This window comes from Astatotilapia calliptera, chromosome 23, assembly GCF_964374335.1.
Source record: "Astatotilapia calliptera chromosome 23, fAstCal68.1, whole genome shotgun sequence".
Lineage (NCBI taxonomy): Eukaryota > Metazoa > Chordata > Actinopteri > Cichliformes > Cichlidae > Astatotilapia > Astatotilapia calliptera.
The window spans coordinates 17599982-17621564 of record NC_137443.1 but is presented as its reverse complement, the minus strand read 5'-3'; the positions used below and the strand labels follow the sequence as shown (position 1 = coordinate 17621564).

Genomic DNA, 21583 nt, shown 5'->3' with positions numbered 1-21583 from the left:
AGAGTAAGCAAATATGTACTTGTAATGTGCTCAGATAATTTCAATAAGTGCTTACAGAAAGAAAATTAATGTAGCCTCTAACTGCAATTGGTTTACATCGGACAAACAGACCAAGCACTATGGCTCATAATACAATTACACCTTACCTGTTTGGACTATATTTTTACATTTCATTTTTACTTGCTGCCAGGAACGTTTGGGGCCTGTTGGGTTGCACCTGCGCTCACATCACATCACAAAATCAAATGTATAAATTAAAAAATAAAATAAAATAAAATAAAATAACGTGTTATATGGGTGGAAATCCCTAGATCAATGTTTATATTAACACTCACGCATTGACTCTGTCGGCTATGTTTTGCCATGCATGCTCCCTTTGTTTTGCAGCTGAGGCTGTGTTACTTTTTTTCCGCAAAATTTGCATGTTATCGGCATATGCTGCCATCAGAATTTCGGCCTCAAGCGCTGTAAAATACATTGACCGCGCCTTCTTTCCCTCCGTCTCCATGGTGACTCGCTTAATCTGTGCTCCACTAATCAGGGCTTTATGTATCCTCGTGCGCGCGCTTAACTTGGGGTTAAAGCAACTCCGCGTTGCCTGAACTACTTGTTATCAGCCTTTCTGAAACCGAATATTCTGAGTTGGACAGTTCGGGGTTACTCAACCCTGAGTATCGTTTTTCACTCTGAGTTTTCTAAACCGGCTTCCTGGAATAGGGCCCAGGTTTTCAAAATTTAGGTTTAGAATAACTCTTCAAGTTTTAGCAGGTTTAATGGGAATCTTTTGTGACCTGCCATATTCAGGTCTCCTCATAGATGATATCTGGGCTAAGATGTTTGCTCTGGCAATTCCTTCTTCCCTTAAATGAGTTGTGATTGACTGGGTGTGGGTGGGGTTACATATCACTGGGGGTATCTTACCAGCGCCAGCATGTGCATTCAGATCATTGTTAACACATGGAAGTGTTGTACTGTTCATACAAAAAGTATGCTTAAATAATGAGCTTTTGTTGCCAACTTTTTGTGCCATAACTGAACTGAAGCTGTATTAAAACATTTACTACTGCGAATAGTTATGCCCCACCCCCACCACCACCACCACAAAAAAAAATGTGTTTCACAGATCTGACAATCTTTTGATGTTTGCAGGGAAATCTGAGTGAACTGGGGAAGCTGCTGATGCAGGGATCCTTCAATGTGTGGACTGACCACAAGAAAGGCCACAGCAAAGTAAATTCCCACACTCCTGTTTTACCAGTGTTGAATATTGCCCTATGGATGTCCTGTCGTTTACCTTAACATTAGTTAGTCGCAATGAACAAGTCTGGATACTTTACATTCATTAAGATGCAAGAAAAATAAATACATCCTTCTTAGCTTTACATATTTCAGAGTGAAATAAAAGCAAATAGGAGACCAGTCTGAGATTACCTGACTGGTTGTCGAGTGGTTGCTGGAGACTGCTGATTGTTGCCAGTGGAAAACAGTTGCAAAGAGGGTGCTGCTGTGAACAATTTTATGCTGCCAACTAGGGATGGGTATCGAAAACCGGTTCTTGTTGAGACCCGGTTCTCACTGTTTCAATTCCTTGGAATTGTTTGCCATTTTTGCAAACAATTCCCTTATCGATTCCAGTCGCCCCGAATGACGTCACCACGTTGCTGAGCGTCATTTACCTGGCAGGAAACACGGCGCCTAAGCGGCTCAAACGCTCAAAAGTTTGGTTATACTTTACGAGAACGGATGACAACAGGGCAACTTGCAATACTTGCAAAGTAGATATTTCATTTAAGGGAGGAAACACTACGAGTATGCAAAAGCATTTGCTCACAAAACACGCGATAACCTTAAATGAATGTTGTGTTTTTAATTCCGCTCCGGACTCGTGAATCTCAACCCAGCAGCAGCGGTAACGTTTGCACGTCCTCTCCCGTTAATGCGGCAGGTAAATAATCAACTAACAGTGCATTTTATGTTAGCGCGATCTGCCTTATTACAAACCTGCCATTACTGTGCATTTAGGTGACCATGTTGAGAGAGACAGACAGAGTCTGGCTGGCTCAGATGCTGGCAGTTCTCGCTGCAGTCTACCGGTAGCGTCTCCTTTCAGGCCAGGATAGACGAATGTCACCCAGCAGTGACTAAGTTTGTGGTCAAAGGCTTGCACCCATTTGCCAGCAGATGCCCCGATTTTTGGTAAGTGAATGTGTTTAATTGTAGGCAGGGACATTACTGGATATTCTTGTGTAATTGCTGCAGAATAATTTATGTTATACTTTGTTATTGCAACAGGAGAATATTTATTTTATTATTTTACATTTACAATTTTTTTCCCGGGGACCCTGTGACACCCCATTAAAGAGCCGTAGGCTGGATCTCTTAAGATCTCACTGCTGGGTTTGTAAGGCCATGTTACTCCTAAATTTCTATCTTGTTTAAAGAGAAGATATAAAACAAAGTTCTAAGCTAATCGACCTTAGTGTTCTCCTTTTTAAAAAAGAATCGATAAGAGAATCGATAAAGAATTGAATCGTTAAACATAATCGAAAATGGAATCGGAATCGTGAAAATCTTATCAATACCCATCCCTACTGCCAGCAACTACCAGTCACTTATGGAACACATTTTTCCATCACAAGCAGAGGTTGCCAGATGATTGCTGACAGGTCTCTAGGCTTAATTAATCTGCAGCTACAGTTTACCTTTCATAAACAAGGCTGTGTATGGCCTTTACTGCAGAACCTCGATCACTTTTTTTTTTCTTTTCAGAGGAAACAGGAGCTCTATAATTTGATGTGTCAAATTATGACAATCACTCTAAAACACTTTGTGGAAACCGGATCAGTTGTGTCCAAAGCACAACCAAACCATAAGCAAGCGCATCTAGAGAAGATCATCACGCTTTCTTGATGAGAAATGGCAAGGCACCTCTATCATTGATACAGAAATTGCTAAATAAGGAATGCAAGAGCACAGCCAGCAGGAGGCCAAAACTCAGGGCTAAACCATGCCAGCATTTCATAGCGAATCATTGGAAAAAAGGACGAGCGTATTTAAGATGAAGAACATGTATTTCATTTCCTCTTTTTCAACATAAAGAACCATCATAGCATTCAAGTTTGTCCTTGGAAGCATTATAATGCAATACTGTTTTGCAGTTTATGTTATCAGTTGATGATTAATAACCGAGACACAATGGAAGCGAAGCTAAAGTGGCTCGGAGTGATGCAGTCATTAATATTTACATCTATAGCTAAATACAAACCCATCCCAAGTGCCTTTGATGCTTTGTGTGTTCAGCTCATATTGTTCTTCTCCAGTCAGTGAATTTCTGGTTGAGTCTCATTTCCATTTTTTTTTATAGCTCTGCTGTGGTTGCCAAATCTGTTGTGACCGGCTATTCAGTTTTATTTATGTAGCACCAGTTCACAAACCAGCCATCTCAAAGCACTTTATATTGCGGAGTAAAGACCCTATAATAGTACAGCAGCTGGAATCCAAACAATCAGATGATCCCCTATGATCAAGCATGATTGAGGGTTTGAGGAACTACCTTTCAACAGGAAGTGTCCTCTGGCAGGACCAATGTAAGGGGCAGCCATTTGCTTCAACTGCCCGGGGGCTGCAGCGAAGAGTACCAGAAAAGACAGGCATACGTTTCAGTAGTTTTTTATACACATTTTTACCAACAACATCAAACCATATGCAAGCACATCTAGATATTTGATCAAGCTCTGTTGATGAGAGATAGCAAGGAAACTCTATTGATATAGAACATACCAGCATTTCATAGCAAAAGAATGAAAGAAAGGGTACGTGGCAAAGAAGAGCATATTTAAACTGAAGGACATGAATTTCATTGCCTCTTTTTCAACTTAAACAGGCAGCACAGCATTCAGGTTTGTCCTTGGAAGCATTATAGCGCAGTGCTGTTCTGCTGTTTATGTTATCAGTTGATGATTAATAACCAAGACACAATGGAAACAAAACGTAAACAGCTTAGAGTGATGCAGTCATTAACATTTATATGTATAGCTAAATACAAACCCATCCCATGTGCCTTTGATGTATTCAGGTTTGTTCGAACATTTTTTTGTTTGCTTAAATAATAACAATATGAGTGATGCTACAGGGTCATCTGTCATGGGTCTTTGTTGACATTTAATTTCTGAATGTTACACAGTTATTTACGCATGTGATAAGTGACAGATTACCTGCTCTTAGGTGAAGGACCTGGCGAGGTTTAAGCCTATGCAGAGGCATCTCTTTCTGTATGATAAGATGCTGCTGTTCTGTAAGAAACGAGAGGAGACCACTGATGGACATGAAAAGACCCCGTCCTACAGCTTCAAACACTCACTCAAGGTCAGATAACGATGGGGATGTGTGTGGGTTAAGTGTGCATAGCCTGCACTTTGTTTGAATGAATAAGCCTTTATTTGTCACCTGCAGTTGCCTGCAGCGAAATTAGACATCAAACACCTTCTCATTTAAAGCTGATTTAAATGATATTTTGGGATCTATTGAACTCTACTAGATTAGAGTTCAATAGGTCCCAATAGTTGTTATTTATCCACTACTGGGGCATTTTTATTTATTTATTTATTTATTTATTGAAGAACATCAACTAATTTGTCTTCAATAGTTCCTTTTAAGTATTGCAGATAAAGATGATGCTTAATTTTAAAAAGTACCAGATAATGCACATAATTATGCAAATAATAATTAAAAGCTGTTTTATAAAACAGACAAAAACCAAACAGATTTCATTAATGAGAACGTTTCAGAACCACTAGGATAGAGTAACCCTATTAATACCATTAAAATACATCATTTTGGACTTAATGATGGTTATTTGAAGCTATTCTACTGTTTTTTAAGGGAGCAAACCTTTTAACTGAATATTGCTAAATAGCCAGTGGCATCCACTAGTAGTTGTACAGACTTGTTGCCTGTGAAGTCCTGTAGATAGTAGAAAGGACATCTAAGCCTCAAAGTCTGTAATAGTTTAATTTATCTAAAGGTATAAGATTAATTCAGCTAAATGCATTTGTCGTATTGTGGGTGAAGAGGGGTCAGCAGTTAAGCTCATGATTACCACTATTATTAGTATACCCCTACTTGTTATTATGATAAATTCACAGTTGGTATTTAAATAGGAATCTCAAAGCTTATTCACATTACTTTATAGCATGGCAATACTTTGGGAATACTGCTAGCCTGAGACGTTTAATGGCTTTAGTTTATGACTCTGGTTTGTTAATGTCCTGGAAAATAATTATCACCTTAAGTGACTGTTATACTTTGGGAGCGTTGTGACGAATAACATATAAAATGCGTATTTATTGTGTGACTGCTAATGAAAGAGTTTTTTTTCTGTGCATCACTTGACAGAGTTCATCTCTAACATACTGAATCTCAGTGTCTGTGTCCTGTTTCTGTTCAGATGAGTTCTGTGGGGATCACAGAGAATGTCAAAGGTGACAGCAAAAAGTTTGAGGTTTGGTACAACGGCAGAGAGGAAGTTTACATCATCCAGGTATGTTGATGCAACCTTTCCTTTCTGCTTTATGTTCAGATTCATTCAGCTTACCCTTTCCTCTGAAACTGTGATGGAACCCAGCTCACTTTATTTATTTGGAGCAGTACTACATTTCTACCTTTTTATTTCTGATTTTACTAAAAACATCTACTTCTGGTCTCTTGTCACATTTCTTTTGTTTATTAGCTATTCGGTCAACAGGAGCCTTCAAAATTCAGTCCTCTTAAACTGTATTAGGCCATTCTTTTAGTAAATAAAAACAACAATTTTTGGTTTCTTCTGCTTCCTGAAACCATTAATCATGTCACAACCTAAACAGTTTCTTGGCAGCTGGTTGCGGGACTTTTTTCTAAGCTTGGAAGTTACTTTCATGTTGCTGGGTCTGAAATACCAGCAACACGCTCAGACAGAAACTGGTTCACCCGAAAGACAAAACGCCAAAACACAAACTTAACAATGTGGTGTATGCTGTACAGTGCAGCGAGGAATGCCCAGACCTCTACATTGGAGAGACCAAACAGCCACTTCACAAGCGCATGGCACAACATAGAAGAGCCACCTCCACAGGACAAGACTCAGCAGTCCATCTGCATCTTAAGGATAAAGGACACTCTTTCGAGGATGCCAATGTTCACATTTTGGACAGAGAGGACAGATGGTTTGAAAGAGGAGTGAAAGAAGCCATCTATGTCCACTGTGAGCGACCATCTTTGAACAGAGGCGGGGGTTTACGACACCAACTCTCTGCCATCTATAATCCAGTTTTGAGTTCCCTTCCCAGACGCCTTAACGCCCACTCACATCCTGGGCCATCTGACCTCAGGAATTCGCATGATAAGGTGGGGCCAGGTTTCACAATGAACACACCCGAAACTCTGGCTGATTGGGACCCACACCCAGTTTCACACCTTGGCTCAGGCGATTAGAGGATCATCAGGGGGTCCTTTTGTCCCTCTGTGGGGGGAAACTCCCACTAGGTTTATATCTGGGACTCTCCACTATTTGACCTTAGAACTGAAGAAGCTTCTCGGATGAGAGGTGAAACGTCTTCAAGCAACTTAAAGAAGTCCAGACGCTTTTCTTTGCAAGCTCCTTTGACTACGATGACCTGGATGACTGAGAACCTTCACAGACACATTGTAGATAATAATGACGGAGGCTAGGGTATTTATGAAACTGCTAAATATGTTTGTGACTGCTTTTTAGAAGTCTGTACATTCATGCATATAAGAACTGGAAAATGATATCCTTATGGCAATGAATTCATATAAAGCATAATGTGTCTAATTTATTGCTTAATGTGACCCCCTGATGTAATTTCAGTGAAATATTCTTCCTGGAAGAAATCCATGATACACAAGGTGTGCTCTTGGGGGCAGTGTTGCACCACACACCTCTCCAATCAGTTTCTCACTCAGCATATGTGCTTGATTTATCTTTGTGTGTATCTATGTATGTATTTATTCCTCCCTAGGCTCCTTCCATGGATGTGAAAAATATGTGGGTGTCAGAGATTCGGAAAGTTCTTACAGGCCAGCTGGAAGCATGCAGAGGTATGTACACACACACACACACCTTTTCATCTGAGAATAATTCTGTTCGTCTGTGTTACCTCATCTTTCACAGGATCACACTTCAGTCCCAGCAGGTGAAGGATGAAGTTTCCTCTCTGCTCGGATAAGTTCACCTGTTAGCATCTGTTAGATTAGTTAAATCATAACTTTTTGGTTTTAGCGTGAAAACGTTTACACTCACACATTCTGCTGTTGTGCCATTGTTATTTTTTTAACGTCTTCATGGTACCTCATGCGTTGATGCACACATTCTAACGAATGAATGAAACTCAGACCTTGAATATATTTATTAGAACTTAAATATATAAAATGACATCAAAAGAAAATCCACATCAAAGCAAGAAGATGTGTGGAGCTTGCATGTTCTCCCCGTGTCCTCCCACAGTCCAAAGAAATGCTTGTTGGTGTTTCTAAACTGCCCATAGGTGTGCATGTGAGAGTGAATGGTTATCTGTCCCTCTGTGTTAGCCTTGGTGACATGTAGCCGTTCTACAAGTACACTGCATTAATACACCATGACAAGCTTTAGCTGCTACAGCACCTTGTATTCAAACAGCTGAGTACTGTCCTTAAAGGATCAAGCATTGTTTTTGACTTAAGTCTTCTGTAGTTTTAAACCTTTATTTAGGTTCTGACCTGACATAAAACTTACATGTAGTTCGAAGCAGGCAATATAATTTTGTCTGTTTTTATACGACTTACATGAAACAAGCAGTGGCTTGCTTCTATATCAATTTTACAACAAGCTGTTTTTTGATTTTATACAATGATGAAGAACTGAACTGATGAAGAATGTAGAGCACAGCTGTCCCAAACATTCACACTGCATGCTGACTAAATGACCCAGATCATTTAGTCAGCATGAAGTTCAATCCTCTATAAAAACATGAACAATTATAGTTCTGTATACTGGCTTCTATGATAGGGGTACCTGTTGGTTTGATTAACTTTTTTTTTTTTCAAGGAACATATTTGCCTTGCTCTCCATTTTTTAACACACTGTGTCATTAATGAAGGCTGTCAGAAAAATGATTTATGTCATCAGTTTTTTTATTTGCTATCGAGCGCTTCTTTTTGTTTCTAATCATGTTAGATTGCTTAGTAGATGGAATTCCATCGAAGACATTAATATATCATCAAACCTCAAATAACCATGTCCAGAGCGGCTAAAAAATGTTGTATAGCATACAAATTGCAATCTAGGTTCTGGTACTTCTTAAATCAAAATCAAAAAATCCTGACCTCATTTTAATTTGGCTGATCTCCTCTTCAAAGTCACCTTTTAGCACACCTCGACACGGCAGCAGCTATTGTAAGATTATTCTGTGGAAGCCCATTTTCTGTCCCTGTGGGCCCATGACATGAGCACTGGAACTGTTCCAGTGTGGCAAAGTGGCCAATCTTCAATCTGAATTATATTTTGGAAAAGAGAAAAAAAAAGTAGTTAGTAGCAGTAGTGGGTAAGTCAGCTGGTAGGTGAACATTGTGTTGATGTGGGCAAAAAGTCCCTGATTTCAGTCTGCTATGTGCTATTATGTTACAGTAGTGGTACAGTTCTTTTGCGTTGATAGTCTTTGGATAGTCTGTCCAGTTTTTTCTTCAAGGGAGAATCTGATGTATCTCATGATCATCCGACTGCTGTTGGATCTTTCGTGTATAGTTTGAACAGTAAAAATCATCAGCATCAAAGTCTGGTCGTTTTGACACAGAAGTTGATGCTTACTTTTCATATTAGTTCAGTGGTCAGAACAGAACTTGATATAAAAGTGTGATGAAAAAGTGGACGCAGGAATGGATGTGGGAAACAGATGCAAGAGAAGTTGATCCTAAAGGGTAAATCAGAAAAATTATGCTTTATTTTTTGTATTCTCTTTTGCTTTTAATAGCAAACAAGCAACATTATGATAGCACTTTATATAATGTATGATATAAATTGACTGATATATCTAAAATTAGTGGTTCTCCTTTAATATCTAACAATTTCACTGGCTGATTTATTCAAATTAATTCATCCTCTTGGCAAAAGTACTAAATATTCTACAGTTCCAGATGCTCAAGTGTGAGAATTTAATGCTTTTGTCTCCTTTACATAATTTGAAAATAAATAAATAAAAAGATCTCTGTGGTTTGTTCAGACAGAATAATTTGAAGAGCTGACTTTAGGCACTATTTTCTGACATTTTATAAACTCAAAAAAATAAAAATAGAAACCCCAAGACAACAATATGTGCTGAAAATATTTTTTATCAATATGAAGCAACACCAAACAATGAGAAAACACAAAACCACATAAACACACGTACACACAGCAACCCACACCCCTCTCTCTCTCCCTCAGTCCTTTCTGTGCCAGTCAGTTCTGCACAGTTCTACTCTGTGGTCCTGACTGACAGCTAAGGCACACTATGTGAGCTGCACACTCTGCCCAGCTGACAACCTGTGTGTACCTGTGTCTGTGTGTGAGCAGACTGGCTAATAGCACACCATTCCTGTCATGAAGCCTGGAGAGTAGAGGCTGTAGGAGGCTCTGACGGTCCAGCGCTGTGAGTTAAACCTCAGACTCCATGCGAGGAAAGACAGAGAGAAGGAATGAAATTAGTCCAGGAAAAAGGGAGGGAGGAGATGGAAAGTGATGGGGAGAAAAAAAAGAGGAAGATGGTGGAATGATGTGAAGAGAGAGACAAAGAGACAGAGATGGGCAGAGAGAGTCCAAAGGGATTTTCAGAGTGGAGATGGAGGTTGAGAGGCAGCTCAGAGGGAATGAAGGGAGGCTTGAAGGGATGAACATGAAAGGAAGGAGGGGCAATTGTTAGAAGAGAGGAGGGTGGCGAGAAGGAGAAGAGGCATAGCAGTCATCTCAGCTGTGTGCTTGAGAGAAAAGGAGGAGAGATAATAGATGTGATAGGAGAGCGAGAAGAGGAAGGGCTGGATTATAATGTGACTGATTTAAATCATTTAAATCAGGCCACATAATGGCAAATAGGATCTTAGGACAAAATTATTTAAACTCAAGGTCCTGCTTTTTCTGGCACTTTCTTCCAACAGTTAAAGGGCAAAAATGTACTTTCATAGTCATTTCCATGACAACTGAACTCTAGCAATGACCACTGTGTTAAAAACTGGAAAGTTAAAAGTTCACCCTTGATCTATTTCCAAGGTCAAGAAGGATTTTATGCACTACAGAAAGGTTTTATTGTATATTTTGGTGCGTACATTCTACAATAAATGATATTGTCGTGCTTACTTGGTCAACTTTACTCAGTGAAGTCTAAGCAGAGTTTAGAGTAGAAATAATTTTGCTTAAGGAGGGAAGTAGAACTGAACTGCTGTTCCATGCAAGCAAACATAATCTGTGGAGACCAAGGCACACAAGTCTTTCACATGATGAGTCGTGATGGAAAATCATTTACTTGGTGAAGAAAAATGTCTTTCTGTCTGCACAGCAAGAAGGGAGGCGAGTGCATGTCTTCTGGTCAATGACTATGAAAAGGCTTCATGATCACTATTTCAGAGATGTCAGCACACCATGCCAACCCTGGGTTAAGCTCAATAAAATCATAAAGTCAGACTGTAGTCGAGAAAAAAAATGTAAAAATGAAGTGAGGATATTTTTTGGACTGATTTAGAAAAAAATCATCCCGATAAGCACAACATATAGGGGTTAGCCTATACAAACAGACCAAGTCATACCACTGTGTTATCTCACAGGTTTTTAGGTCTCTTATGGTGTGGCATCTAATGGAACAGTATTTAGCAGGATGATGATCCTAAAAACCGAACAAAGGAACCAAAAGTGCTTTAGATGTAGAAAGATGGCTAATTCTTGACTGACTGATCTCACCAACCAATGTGCCCATTAGTTAGTTCAAGCATAGCCTTTAAACTTCCCATTACACATCTCATATACCAGCTATTACACAGTTGCTGTTGTCTCTGCAACCTACTTTGCAAGTCAAACGTACCCATCTCCTCCCTTTTACACCATTTCTGACGTTTGCGTATAGTGCATATTTAATACTTCCTGAGCTTCTGAAGAAAACAATCGTCTTTTAACTAAAGTGGTCCTAGCAAAACGGCTCATTGGAAGCAACTGTGATTAGTGATTAAAAGAATGTCTTTATTTTAGAAAATGGCAGCCGAATTATAAGTATGGTTAAACAAAGTTTTTGTACCGCTGGAATTATCTCAGTATGTATCTTACCCTATATTCGTCTAGATCAGGGGTCAGCAACCTTTAACACCCAAAGAGCCATTTGGACCCAGTTTCCATGGAAAAGAAAACACTGGGAGCCGCAAATACTTTTTGACATCTAAAATAAAGATAACACTGTTTTGCTTTGTATAAACAACTAAAGTGTTTTGCTTATGAAATACATTAAGTGCTACAGAGAAAATAACATTTTATTTATGGAATGAACACATTTTGAACTAAACTAAAAATATAACAAAAAGGAAACAAAAACTGTAGTGAGCCGTCATCCTTATGTCACCTTTGGGATTTTGCAGCCTGTAGCGGAGCCTTGATCTGAATATTAAAAATAATTGGAAAAAAGCACTATGCTGCTAAAAAATGAAAAATAAGTATTTGCAAAATATCTGCATAAACATTTATTTTACGTGGTTAATGTGTGTGGCAGGGCGTGGTCTGCAGTGCCGCTGCAGGGGAGGTGGACATCTGCAATCAAGCCTCGCCGGCTTAAATTCTGTGCTCTCTCTGCTGTTGTGTTGGTGTGTGTCGGGCTGCGAGCTGCAAAACTACAGCTGGCTGTATGGCTACAGCAACCATGTGTGAAAAGTAGCCAATAAAGAAAAAAAGCATGTTCATGTAAACATCGTCAGGTGGTATGTTGACAATGGGACTTCTGTTCCTGACCGTCTGCGCACAGCGCCTGCAGAGGCGTGAGCGGTGTTTGTTTTTACCACTTGGCCTGCCTGGGGTTGAAAGTCTGCACGGCATTTCGGCAGGTATGGTTTCTGTGAGTGTGACGCTTATTTTGAGCGATGAAAAATAATAACATAGTTTTATTTTTATATTTCAAGATCACAATAATCTTCCAATTTAGAACTACAAGTTAAAAAGAACTAACACAAATGAAATACACTTCAGTTAAATACTTATAATTTTTTTCCAAACCACGTGGAGCCGCAGTATAAGGACTAAAGAGCCGCAGGTTGCCGACCCCTTGTCTAGATGAATGATAAACATGGAGGATGGAGTGTGCATCACATTATAAACTTTGCCATATGCATGGTGTTACTCCTCATTTAAACTCTTGCTGCTGCTGCTGCTCTCTTCTCAGACTGTCTACGCACAATATGACTAGCCTTTATGAATAAAACATCACTTTGTCCATGATGAAAAAATAGATGCTTTTTGCTGAGTACAATATTCGGTGCTATGCTGAGTCTGCACTTCTCCGACAGGCTCATTGGTTGCTTGGTATAAGAGGTAACAAGCCAGATCATTCACAGAGCTTGGTATTTCACTTATGTGAGCTATCCATTTGGCCAAGGCAGCACCTCTTGTGTACAGTTATGTTACTAGATGCTTCTCTAGAGACTTCCTGCCTCAGAGCAGGATTCTTGTGGCAGGCCAGAATTGTTAACGTTGCATTTATGAAGTCTGTTGATTAGATGTAGGTGATGTCTGAAGCTGCATTCCAGGAACTTAAGTGTTTGGATTTTTCTTTCTTTATAGAGCCCGAGCAGGATTTCAGGATATCAGTCCAGTAAAAGCAGCTTATAGAGTTGACACAGCATTCTGGGAGAATTTAAGCATTGAAATAACTCATGAATTATAGAATAAAAGCTTCCAGTTGTAAAAGATGCCAGCAGCATGGCTCTAAAGGATAGGCACTGGAAGTAAAGCTTGAAACCTTGATTTTTTATAGTTTTTCAGAAAACTAGATGGTGTTTTGTATCTTCTTCTGTCTTGTTCTTTTCTGTTTGGTCTTTCTGATATCATCTCTTGACTTGTGTAAAGAGGACTTGTACTGTTGTAGTTCTTCTGCCGCCATGTATTCAGTACAGTGCAGGACACAGATTCAATAGGACCAGACACCAGTGGAGGATTACAAACAAGACACAGAAGCCACCTCAAGGCCTGCATGACATACAAAATCCACAGTGTGGTACCGAAGAAAATATTTGCTAAGAGAAAAATAATGAAATGCTGCCTCTGCTCTGGACAGCAGGAAGAAGGAAACATCGACTGCTTCTAACAGTTAAGATGGCAAAACTGAGCAATTTCGTTAATAAGCAGAGTTTTAATGAATTCAGCAGCTTTTTTCTCAAAAGGGAAAACAAACACAGGCACAGAAAATGGCGACCTTAGAGTAGCAGAATATTTTATGGAAATGCTATCCAAGCCAATTCCTCCTATTCCATTTACCAATCATATTTTACTCATTTACTAAACCAAGTCAAAATCCCTCACGTACCGATGAGCAAAGTAGCTTTGAGCAATGTTTGGGGCCAGATGCCTTGCTCAAAGGTAGCGATTCCAGCAGCAAATCCTTGTTTTAAACCTCACGGTGCTCCAGTTTGACCATCAGTAATTTTCTGTTTCTCTTACATTCACAGAAGCCAGCCAGCTCAACATCTATGGGGCCCCTATGAGGTGAGGAAACAGAGAATCACACAAATTAGAAATTAATCAGCAACCATGATGACCAAGTTGCAGAAAATCTGAAACCTTCTCTCTGAATCTGAAAAAATCTGCTCTCAGAACAGGGATGGAAATGACAAGTGGAAATCTTAGCTATTTCAGTTTCTCACTGATCTGTCTACTCTCAATAGGAATGTGCGGAAGATGGCACTGAAACACTCTGATTCATCAAGCCCAGAGTCAGGCTTCAGGAGGTCCAACCCCAGCCCTAATATGAGGCAGAAGAGAGGTGAGAGCTCACTTGCCAAACTAACCAAAAAGTCAGCATCTCGTATTACTTCCAGAATTGAGTAAAATGAACTGTAGATGGGGTGATGTGTGAACCTTGAGATTTCAGATTGCAGTCTCCATGGAGTTATTGTAAAATGGAAGAACGGGCAAGGTTACAGCACATGGCCTCTCATGCTAACATGCTGTTCATGCACACATAGTCTCCTCTAAATCTCTGTGCTGTACTTCTGCATGTAGACTCTTAGCCAAAAACAACCTTTCCACATGCAGTTAGGTCAAAAGCATACAGAGAAGCTGTACAGCCTCCTCACACAGAGATGCACGCACTAACACAAATACAATGCTGTCAGCCGCAGTAGGGGATAAGATAACAGGTGCAATTTCAAATTGTACCTGTCTCCTGTGAGAAAGCCCTCTGTGCTGCTTTCTAGTGTGTATGGCTATCAGCAGTCTATCAGCAAGGGTTGTTGATCAAAGTTGTGTCTGTGTGTCTGTGTGCCAACACTAACTCAAGGTGACAGGAAGCATCCCCTATGGCCAATTCCAGGGAGCCACCTTGTCTCTTAACACCCCTTTTTTCTGTCTTTCATCAGTTCTTCCATGTCTCACCCCTTTATCCGTGCTATCTATTTATCTATCACTTTCTTATCTGTAGCCTTTCTACAATGCCCTTTATATCACGCCTTATCTTGTCTTTTCAGTTTCCCTTTATTACTTTAATATCTAAAGTTTGCTGCATAACATCAATATATCAAATTATACTTTTAAATATGCAGCAAAGGTCCAGTAATTTTACAAGGCTGTGAAATATGCTGCTGAAAAGACTGTTGATCTGCATGCAGTCTAGCAGTAGCTATCCTTGTGATGGAAATCTGTTGCCAGCCACAACTGTCATGGTGTCCCACGTTGTCCTTCATTCATTCTGTTTGTTTGACACTATCTTACTCTACTGTCGTTTAAGACATACCACTCCTACCTGTCCTACCCTCCTGCCAGTATTGTCAGCTGAGTGCCTTTCTACTCACCTCTTTCCACTTCGCCAATCAGTTACCGTTGATTAGACACATCATTTGTCAGAGTGGTCTGCCAAAGTGTTGCACTATTCCTTAGTCTGCTTCTTAACCCTGAGTAAATCCTGGAGTGTTGTAAGCTCCCTCTTCTTAGCTGCCTGGTATTCTATTGCTTGTGAAAAAAAACTCAAGTATTAACCTTGCCTTTTTTTTGGTCAACATGAAAAGGGCCATGTCTGTGTTTGAGCTCAGGACCTTCTTGCTCTAAAACAGCTGTGTCAACCATTGACCCACTGGGACTTTCTCATTATAATAGAGTGACATGGCAGTAAAAGAAGCCTGAATAGAAGTCTGTATCATTATGAGATGAGCCATTAATGGAGCCAAACCTTTGTGAACGTTGCATTTTAGTGGTTAAACTAGAACTTACAGTGGAGAAAAGCTTATTAAACCTCATTATAGGGTGAAGTCATTACATTTTTGAAGCTCTATCTATCAGATCTGATTGAAGGTTCTGGCTCTCTATTCATTCAGATAGAGACTTTAAACTAAAAAAACAGCATTTTTCCCTCGAGGCATTACCAAGTTGGCTCCTAAAAGCCAAATCTTGCTTCTACAAAGACTTTTGTCATGCATTGGCGTTACAGTCTGGCTTGTCTGGACCTAGGCAACACATTTGTGCAAGGAAGGTGCTGCTCACTGAAGTGCATGTGTTTCAAATCCGTAAGCTGCGATTTCCCAGATACCGAGAGTACCTCTGGATCCTCCCTTCAGCTCCAGAGAATTTTTTGGGGGGTGAGTCGAGAGTGTGCCAGCCGTTCCTGTGTTTCCTGGCATTTAGCCGAGCTGAGTGGGAGAGGCATTCTCCATTCTTCAGCTTTTGAAATGATCTAGTGTTATTTAGTCTGACATTGCTGACATTTTAGTGTTAAAACCCTCTAGAGACTGTTTTTGGAAAGCTATGCTTCTGGATATAAGAAAATCAGAGTGATTCTGACAAGGCCTCAAATAGACAGAATAATTCAAATTTAGCTGGTATAGTGTCGACATACTCTTGGAGTGAGTGGGGGCCGATGTCAAAAGCATCCCCTAAGTCCTAAAACACCACTGAAGGTGTGGTTTGCCCTACAGCAGTTTTTCAAAGGTAGGTTTCAGTAACTTAGTAAGTGTTCACTGTTTCTGCTTTCTTTTTATGGATTTTCTCCACCCTGCCATGCTCTCACACTGAATTTTCTTTACCACTCGCACAGTCCCAAATGCTAGCAGGAAGTTAAAGGTTAGGGAATGCTGACAGTGGCTGCTGCTTTGGGTATCGCCCTTCAAATGTGAGGCTGGCCTCTATAATAATAATAATAATAATGGATTGCATTTATATAGTGCTTTTCGAGACCCCTCAAAGCGCTTTACAATTCCACTATTCATTCACTCTCACATTCACACACTGGTGAAGGCAGCTACAGTTTTAGCCACAGCTGCCCTGGGGCAGACTGACAGAGGCGAGGCTGCCATATTGCGCCATCGGCCCCTCTGGCCATCACCAGTAGGCGGTAGATGAAGTGTCTTGCCCAAGGACACAACGACAGAGACTGTCCAAGCCGGGGCTCGAACCGGCAACCTTCCGATTACAAGACGAACACCCAACTCTTGAGCCACAATCGCCCCGCATATTATAAAACCAACCTGTCTGTCTCCTGCCATCCATTGTCACCTCCTGCTCTATTCTCTCTTTCCCCTACTTCTTTATGTTTCTGTCTTGTGCTATTTATTCCTTCTTCTGTCAGCTTCCAGCCATTTACTTTTCATCAGTCATCTCTCTTTAATTCACTCTGTGCATCCCTTTTACTTCTCCTTAGTTCTCACATTCCTTCTCGTCTTTGATTCTTACTCAGTTTTCCGTCCTGGATTCCTTCTAATCCCATCTATTTCTTGTTGATAATGCTTTGCATTGAACTGTTATCTGAGTGTAGTTTTATGCTATGAAGTTTTCCTAGACAGACTGAGCAAACAGAAACACTTTGCAGTGACATCTCAGTGCTGATGAACTGCTTTTCACTAATGATTACCCAGAAATCACAGCAGTGATGTACCGTGTGTCACGGTACTTTATCGTCACCAGCTGTTATGTAGTGTGGACCAGAATGTTGCTAAAAAAATTCCAACAAAAATGAAAAAAGCTACATTTAGCTGCTCACAAGGAGTACCAAAAGGTTCAGTTCGATTCAGTTTTATTTATACAGCGCCAAATCCCAACAACAGTCGCCTCAAGGTGCTTTATATTATAAGGTAGATCCTACAATAATACAGAGAAAAACCCAACAATCACATGACCCCCTGTGAGCAAGCACTTTGGCAACAGTGGGAAGGAAAAACTCCCTTTTAACAGGAAGAAACCTCCGGTAGAACCAGGCTCAGGGAGGGGCAGCCATCAGCCGCAACTGGTTGGGGTGAGAGAAGGGTAGCGTTTTCAGATGCCGCATCTGACACAACCCTCAAGGGATTTGTGTTCAAACTAGAGATGTTTTAATTGTTAGGTAAATGTGTAAACTATTGCACCATGGAGTGAAAAAAAAAATAGGGTTTTAAATCGCATGGCTTCTCATATTTCTGATAGTACAGCAAAACATGTGCTATGGTTTTATCTTCTCTACAGTAATCCCCAGTGTGGTGTTTTCTTAGTGCCATTAAAAATTGCATGTATAGGCAAACAGTGATTAGGTGAAATGTGAAATGTGGTGTTGGCTGGGCATACTTATCCCACACAGTAATTAATAGTGGGCTTGCTACATGCACTGGTTCTTATATAGTGCTTTTCTACTCTTAACTGAGCGCTCAAAGCGCTTTTATACAACTTGCCTCACCCAGTCATACAAGCACTTTTTTCTATGCTTTTCCTATGTAAGTTCTTTCTATCTAACATTCACACATTCATACTCTGATGGATGCATTGGAGAGCAACTTGGGGTTAGCATCTTGCTCCATGATATGTGAAATGCAGACTGGAGCTGACTGGGATCGAACTACCAACCTTCCAATTTGTAGGTGACCTGCTCTACCTCCTGTTGCTTATTGAAACCCATATAAGGGTCCAGCTCACTATCCTACATAATAATAATGATAATAATAATAATAATGCTGCATACAGTGACAATTAGAAAACCTTTACAGAATTAACAGTCAAAAATACAAAATAAAACTGAATGTACAATCTTAACAAGGTGTGTTTTAAGAAATGGTTTAAAGATAGAAACAAAGAATACTGTGAATGCAGTGTGGGAGAGTGTTCCAAAGATATGAGGCTGAGAGCTCTGAGGTCCGTGGTAGTCGGACCAGCACTTAGCACTTTATCATGCAGACTTGCTTGAGCAGTTAATCAGGCTGAAAGGCTCATTGTGAAGGTGCAGGAATATATACACTTGTTTTAAACTAAATACAGTATAAAATATTTGATTGCAATATTTGTCATGTATTAGCAGCTCTTTTGTTTGAGTGACAGCATGGACTCTGCAAAATCTGACAACCAATCTCGAGTCTCTGTCTTGGATTTATCAGTAAATCCTTTTTCTTTTTTTAGCAGGACTTTTGCTGATTGCCGACCTGCTTTATTTATCATGTTTATTGTGTATTTAAGATGAAGTAGCTTTTCTGGTCTTCAGTAAACAAAGCTTGATGTATTGATCTTTTGATGGTGTGAGCCATGCACTGCTCCCTTAGAAATCCTCAGTGTAGCCATACTTTGGCGTTGAGAAAGCCAGCCTTTGCTCAGAATAACAATGTGACTACTGACAGTTTCACTTAGTTCTGATGCCATGTTTCCCATGCTTAGAGTGCTACTTGGTAAGCAATGTTCCACTAGAAGCATGAGGCACATACATCTTTCTAATAGGTGAATATAGGGCTTTATGTGTACAAGCCCCTGATGAGTTGTTTAAATCCATGGATCATCTGAGCAATGCTTCATTGGACAAAAAAAACCCCCACATACAAAAATATGACATTTTTTACAAAGCATACACTGTAGATAAAAGATGTAATTAACGGTTGCAGCGAGCACTTTTAGGCCCACAGAACCAGAGGCTTCAATTTTATACAGTGCATAGTCTATGTACAAAGGAGTGAACATGGTCAATGACTTCTAATCTGCTTCAGTATAGCTGCTGACCTAGAAGCAGTGGAGAAACTGAAATATTCTTTTCATTTTACAGGGTAAAAATTATTGTGTGGTTATTATAAATATTTCAAGACCCTGAAACATCTCGCGTTTACATGAAAATGTGTCAGATTTTGATGGGGTCTCAATCCTTTTTTTGCTAAAACTCTTTCACATTCCTTAAAAAAATGTCAATTATTGAGTTTCTCTGGACTGATGGCTGTGGTTAGGGAACTTTAGCCATAGTTATTATCTGAGGAAAGTGGCTCAATGTGTTATGTGTTTTCCAAAAAAAAAAAAACCTCTATGAGGGGAAAATTGAACAGATGTGAAGTGAAGACTTTCATCAAAATCTCCATTTTTGTAAGTCTATGTTTTCATTGTTATTGTCATTTATCTTGTAGTATTAGCTTCTCTTCTTTGGACATAGATGATCCATTCAAGGTTTAAGATGGAAGAATTAAGTCCCTCTTTCACTTAGCTTCCTTTGGCCAGTTGTACCGTTTAACTTCAATGTTTAATATGACATAATTTCATATTTCAACAGCACAAAATACAGATAATAACAAATAGTAATAATCTATAGTAGATTCCTAAATATCAGTCTTAGGAAACAATCTGCTTTTATGACAGACTTTTCTGCTTTCCATCATCTGCACAGTAGTTGGAAGAAGATTTGACTGCCTCACATGATCGAAAGCATCTTGGACAGAATGATGATTTTACACTTTGACAGCAAATGATAAAAAGGTTATCTGAAAGTCGAACCGTAAGTGAGTCAGAATAATGAATGAAAGTTGCAGTGTATGTGAGAAAAATCCTTAAATATCCTGCACGCTTTGCATGGAAGATTGCATAAAATTATCTGCATGCCAATGTCACAAAGTGATGGACAATTATGCCAAATTCTTTCAAGAAGTTAATTCTGGTAAACGAGCCACTATTGACTCCGAGTCCAAGGATACAGTACATTAATTTTAATCTGTTGATATTATTGTTGAATAAACAGTTGAAAAAGTGTTGGCAAATATGTCTTGTGGTGTAGTTCAAGTTTACCACATGTGAGAGGAAAAATCTCTTTTAAGTATTTTATTTTCTAAGGTATAAGTTTGACGTAATGAAACGTTGACTTATGGGGAAAAGGTATGTGTCTCCATATGGTACAGTATACTTGCTTCATAAACAACCTGCAAGTGTTTAGTAAGTCTGCAATTCAAGTCAAGACAAGAAATACTATTAGAGCACTTTGACAGCCATATAAACCCTTTGCATCACTTTATTCTTTTCAAGCAACGCTCAAACTGCTTCTTCTTTCCCTAATGTACTAACTTCTGCTTAATCTCGCTTTGCTACGTAGCTGACGCTTCAGCCAGCCAGTCAGGCTACTCGGCTGTTAATGCTAGGAAGCATTTCACCTTGCAAGGACTTTCCAACAGGAGGTCTCTTCCCGCAGGTAACAGCAATATGCCGAGTGCTCGCTAAATCCACCTGTATCGCCATCTTTATCATCATCACTGGCATCTTTGTCAACATTATCATCTGTTGTTTGCTCTTTTTATCTATAATTGCTGTCACGATAATGTTGATCGTAATGATAATTGTCATCATCATGAACGGCAGCAGCATCTGCCCTTTGTAGTTAAGTCTTTTAGCTCCGGTGCATGCCACGTAGTTCTTGCACGGATTTCTCTACGTGCATTGCAGTGTCTGCCATATCTCACATAATAAGACCGCATCTCCATCCACTCCTCTGTCTGTGCTTTTATCTGTTCACGTCTGTGTCATCGGCCCCTGCTTGCACTGCAACAACTGTGATTTAGAAAAGAATGGGATGGAGTTCTGTCGAAGAGGCATGATTTGACAGCAGGTGATGGACAGATGAAGACAAAGAGTAGCTGGGCAGAAATATATGGTGAAGCATTACACGGCATTTCACCTCACAGTACCAAAGCCCTCTTGACATTGTAATATGTTTAAACATATCTGATGGAAGAAGAGACTTGTTTTGTTTCACAGCAGTATGACCACACGGGTACGCTGATGACACAGTTGGAGGAATGAGAGAGCAGTTTTGAAAGACGGTCAACTCCAGTCACGTTTAAGTCACTAGACGGCAGACACGTCGACTGATAGAAACCTTTCTTTAAAATTAGTGAAAACTATCCCACTGTTGTGTTGCAGTGATGTTGCATCAGGTAAAACAAAACAAAAAAAAATCATACTTATTTCATTAGTGATGACTAAGAGGGAATCCTTCTACTTTAGACTTTTGTATCAGTCCAATTTAATTTTTATTGGCATGTCTAAACTTAGATTCTGAAAGTAAAATCTTAGTAAACTCTCAAAACAATCATTTTTCTTTCTCAGTTGCATTTTATGGTCTTTCCTAGAGAATGTATAGATGATTGGTTA

The 21583-nt window shown here is 39.7% G+C and overlaps 1 protein-coding gene across 5 annotated transcripts in view; it reads left to right on the top strand.

Moving 5' to 3' along the window:
• Positions 1-21583, top strand: part of mcf2l2 (MCF.2 cell line derived transforming sequence-like 2) — a 107547-nt gene that overhangs the window by 65150 nt on the left and 20814 nt on the right. For 3 of the 5 annotated variants that reach the window (XM_026158153.2, XM_026158159.2, XM_026158152.2), the window contains exons 22-28: positions 1150-1230; positions 4225-4365; positions 5447-5539; positions 7017-7095; positions 13699-13735; positions 13915-14012; positions 20529-20624. In XM_026158153.2, the coding sequence (XP_026013938.2) occupies positions 1150-1230; positions 4225-4365; positions 5447-5539; positions 7017-7095; positions 13699-13735; positions 13915-14012; positions 20529-20624 (625 nt within the window). The remainder of the gene's footprint in view (positions 1-1149; positions 1231-4224; positions 4366-5446; positions 5540-7016; positions 7096-13698; positions 13736-13914; positions 14013-20528; positions 20625-21583) is intronic. The other 2 variants (XM_080297627.1, XM_080297626.1) reach the window with 1 other exon arrangement.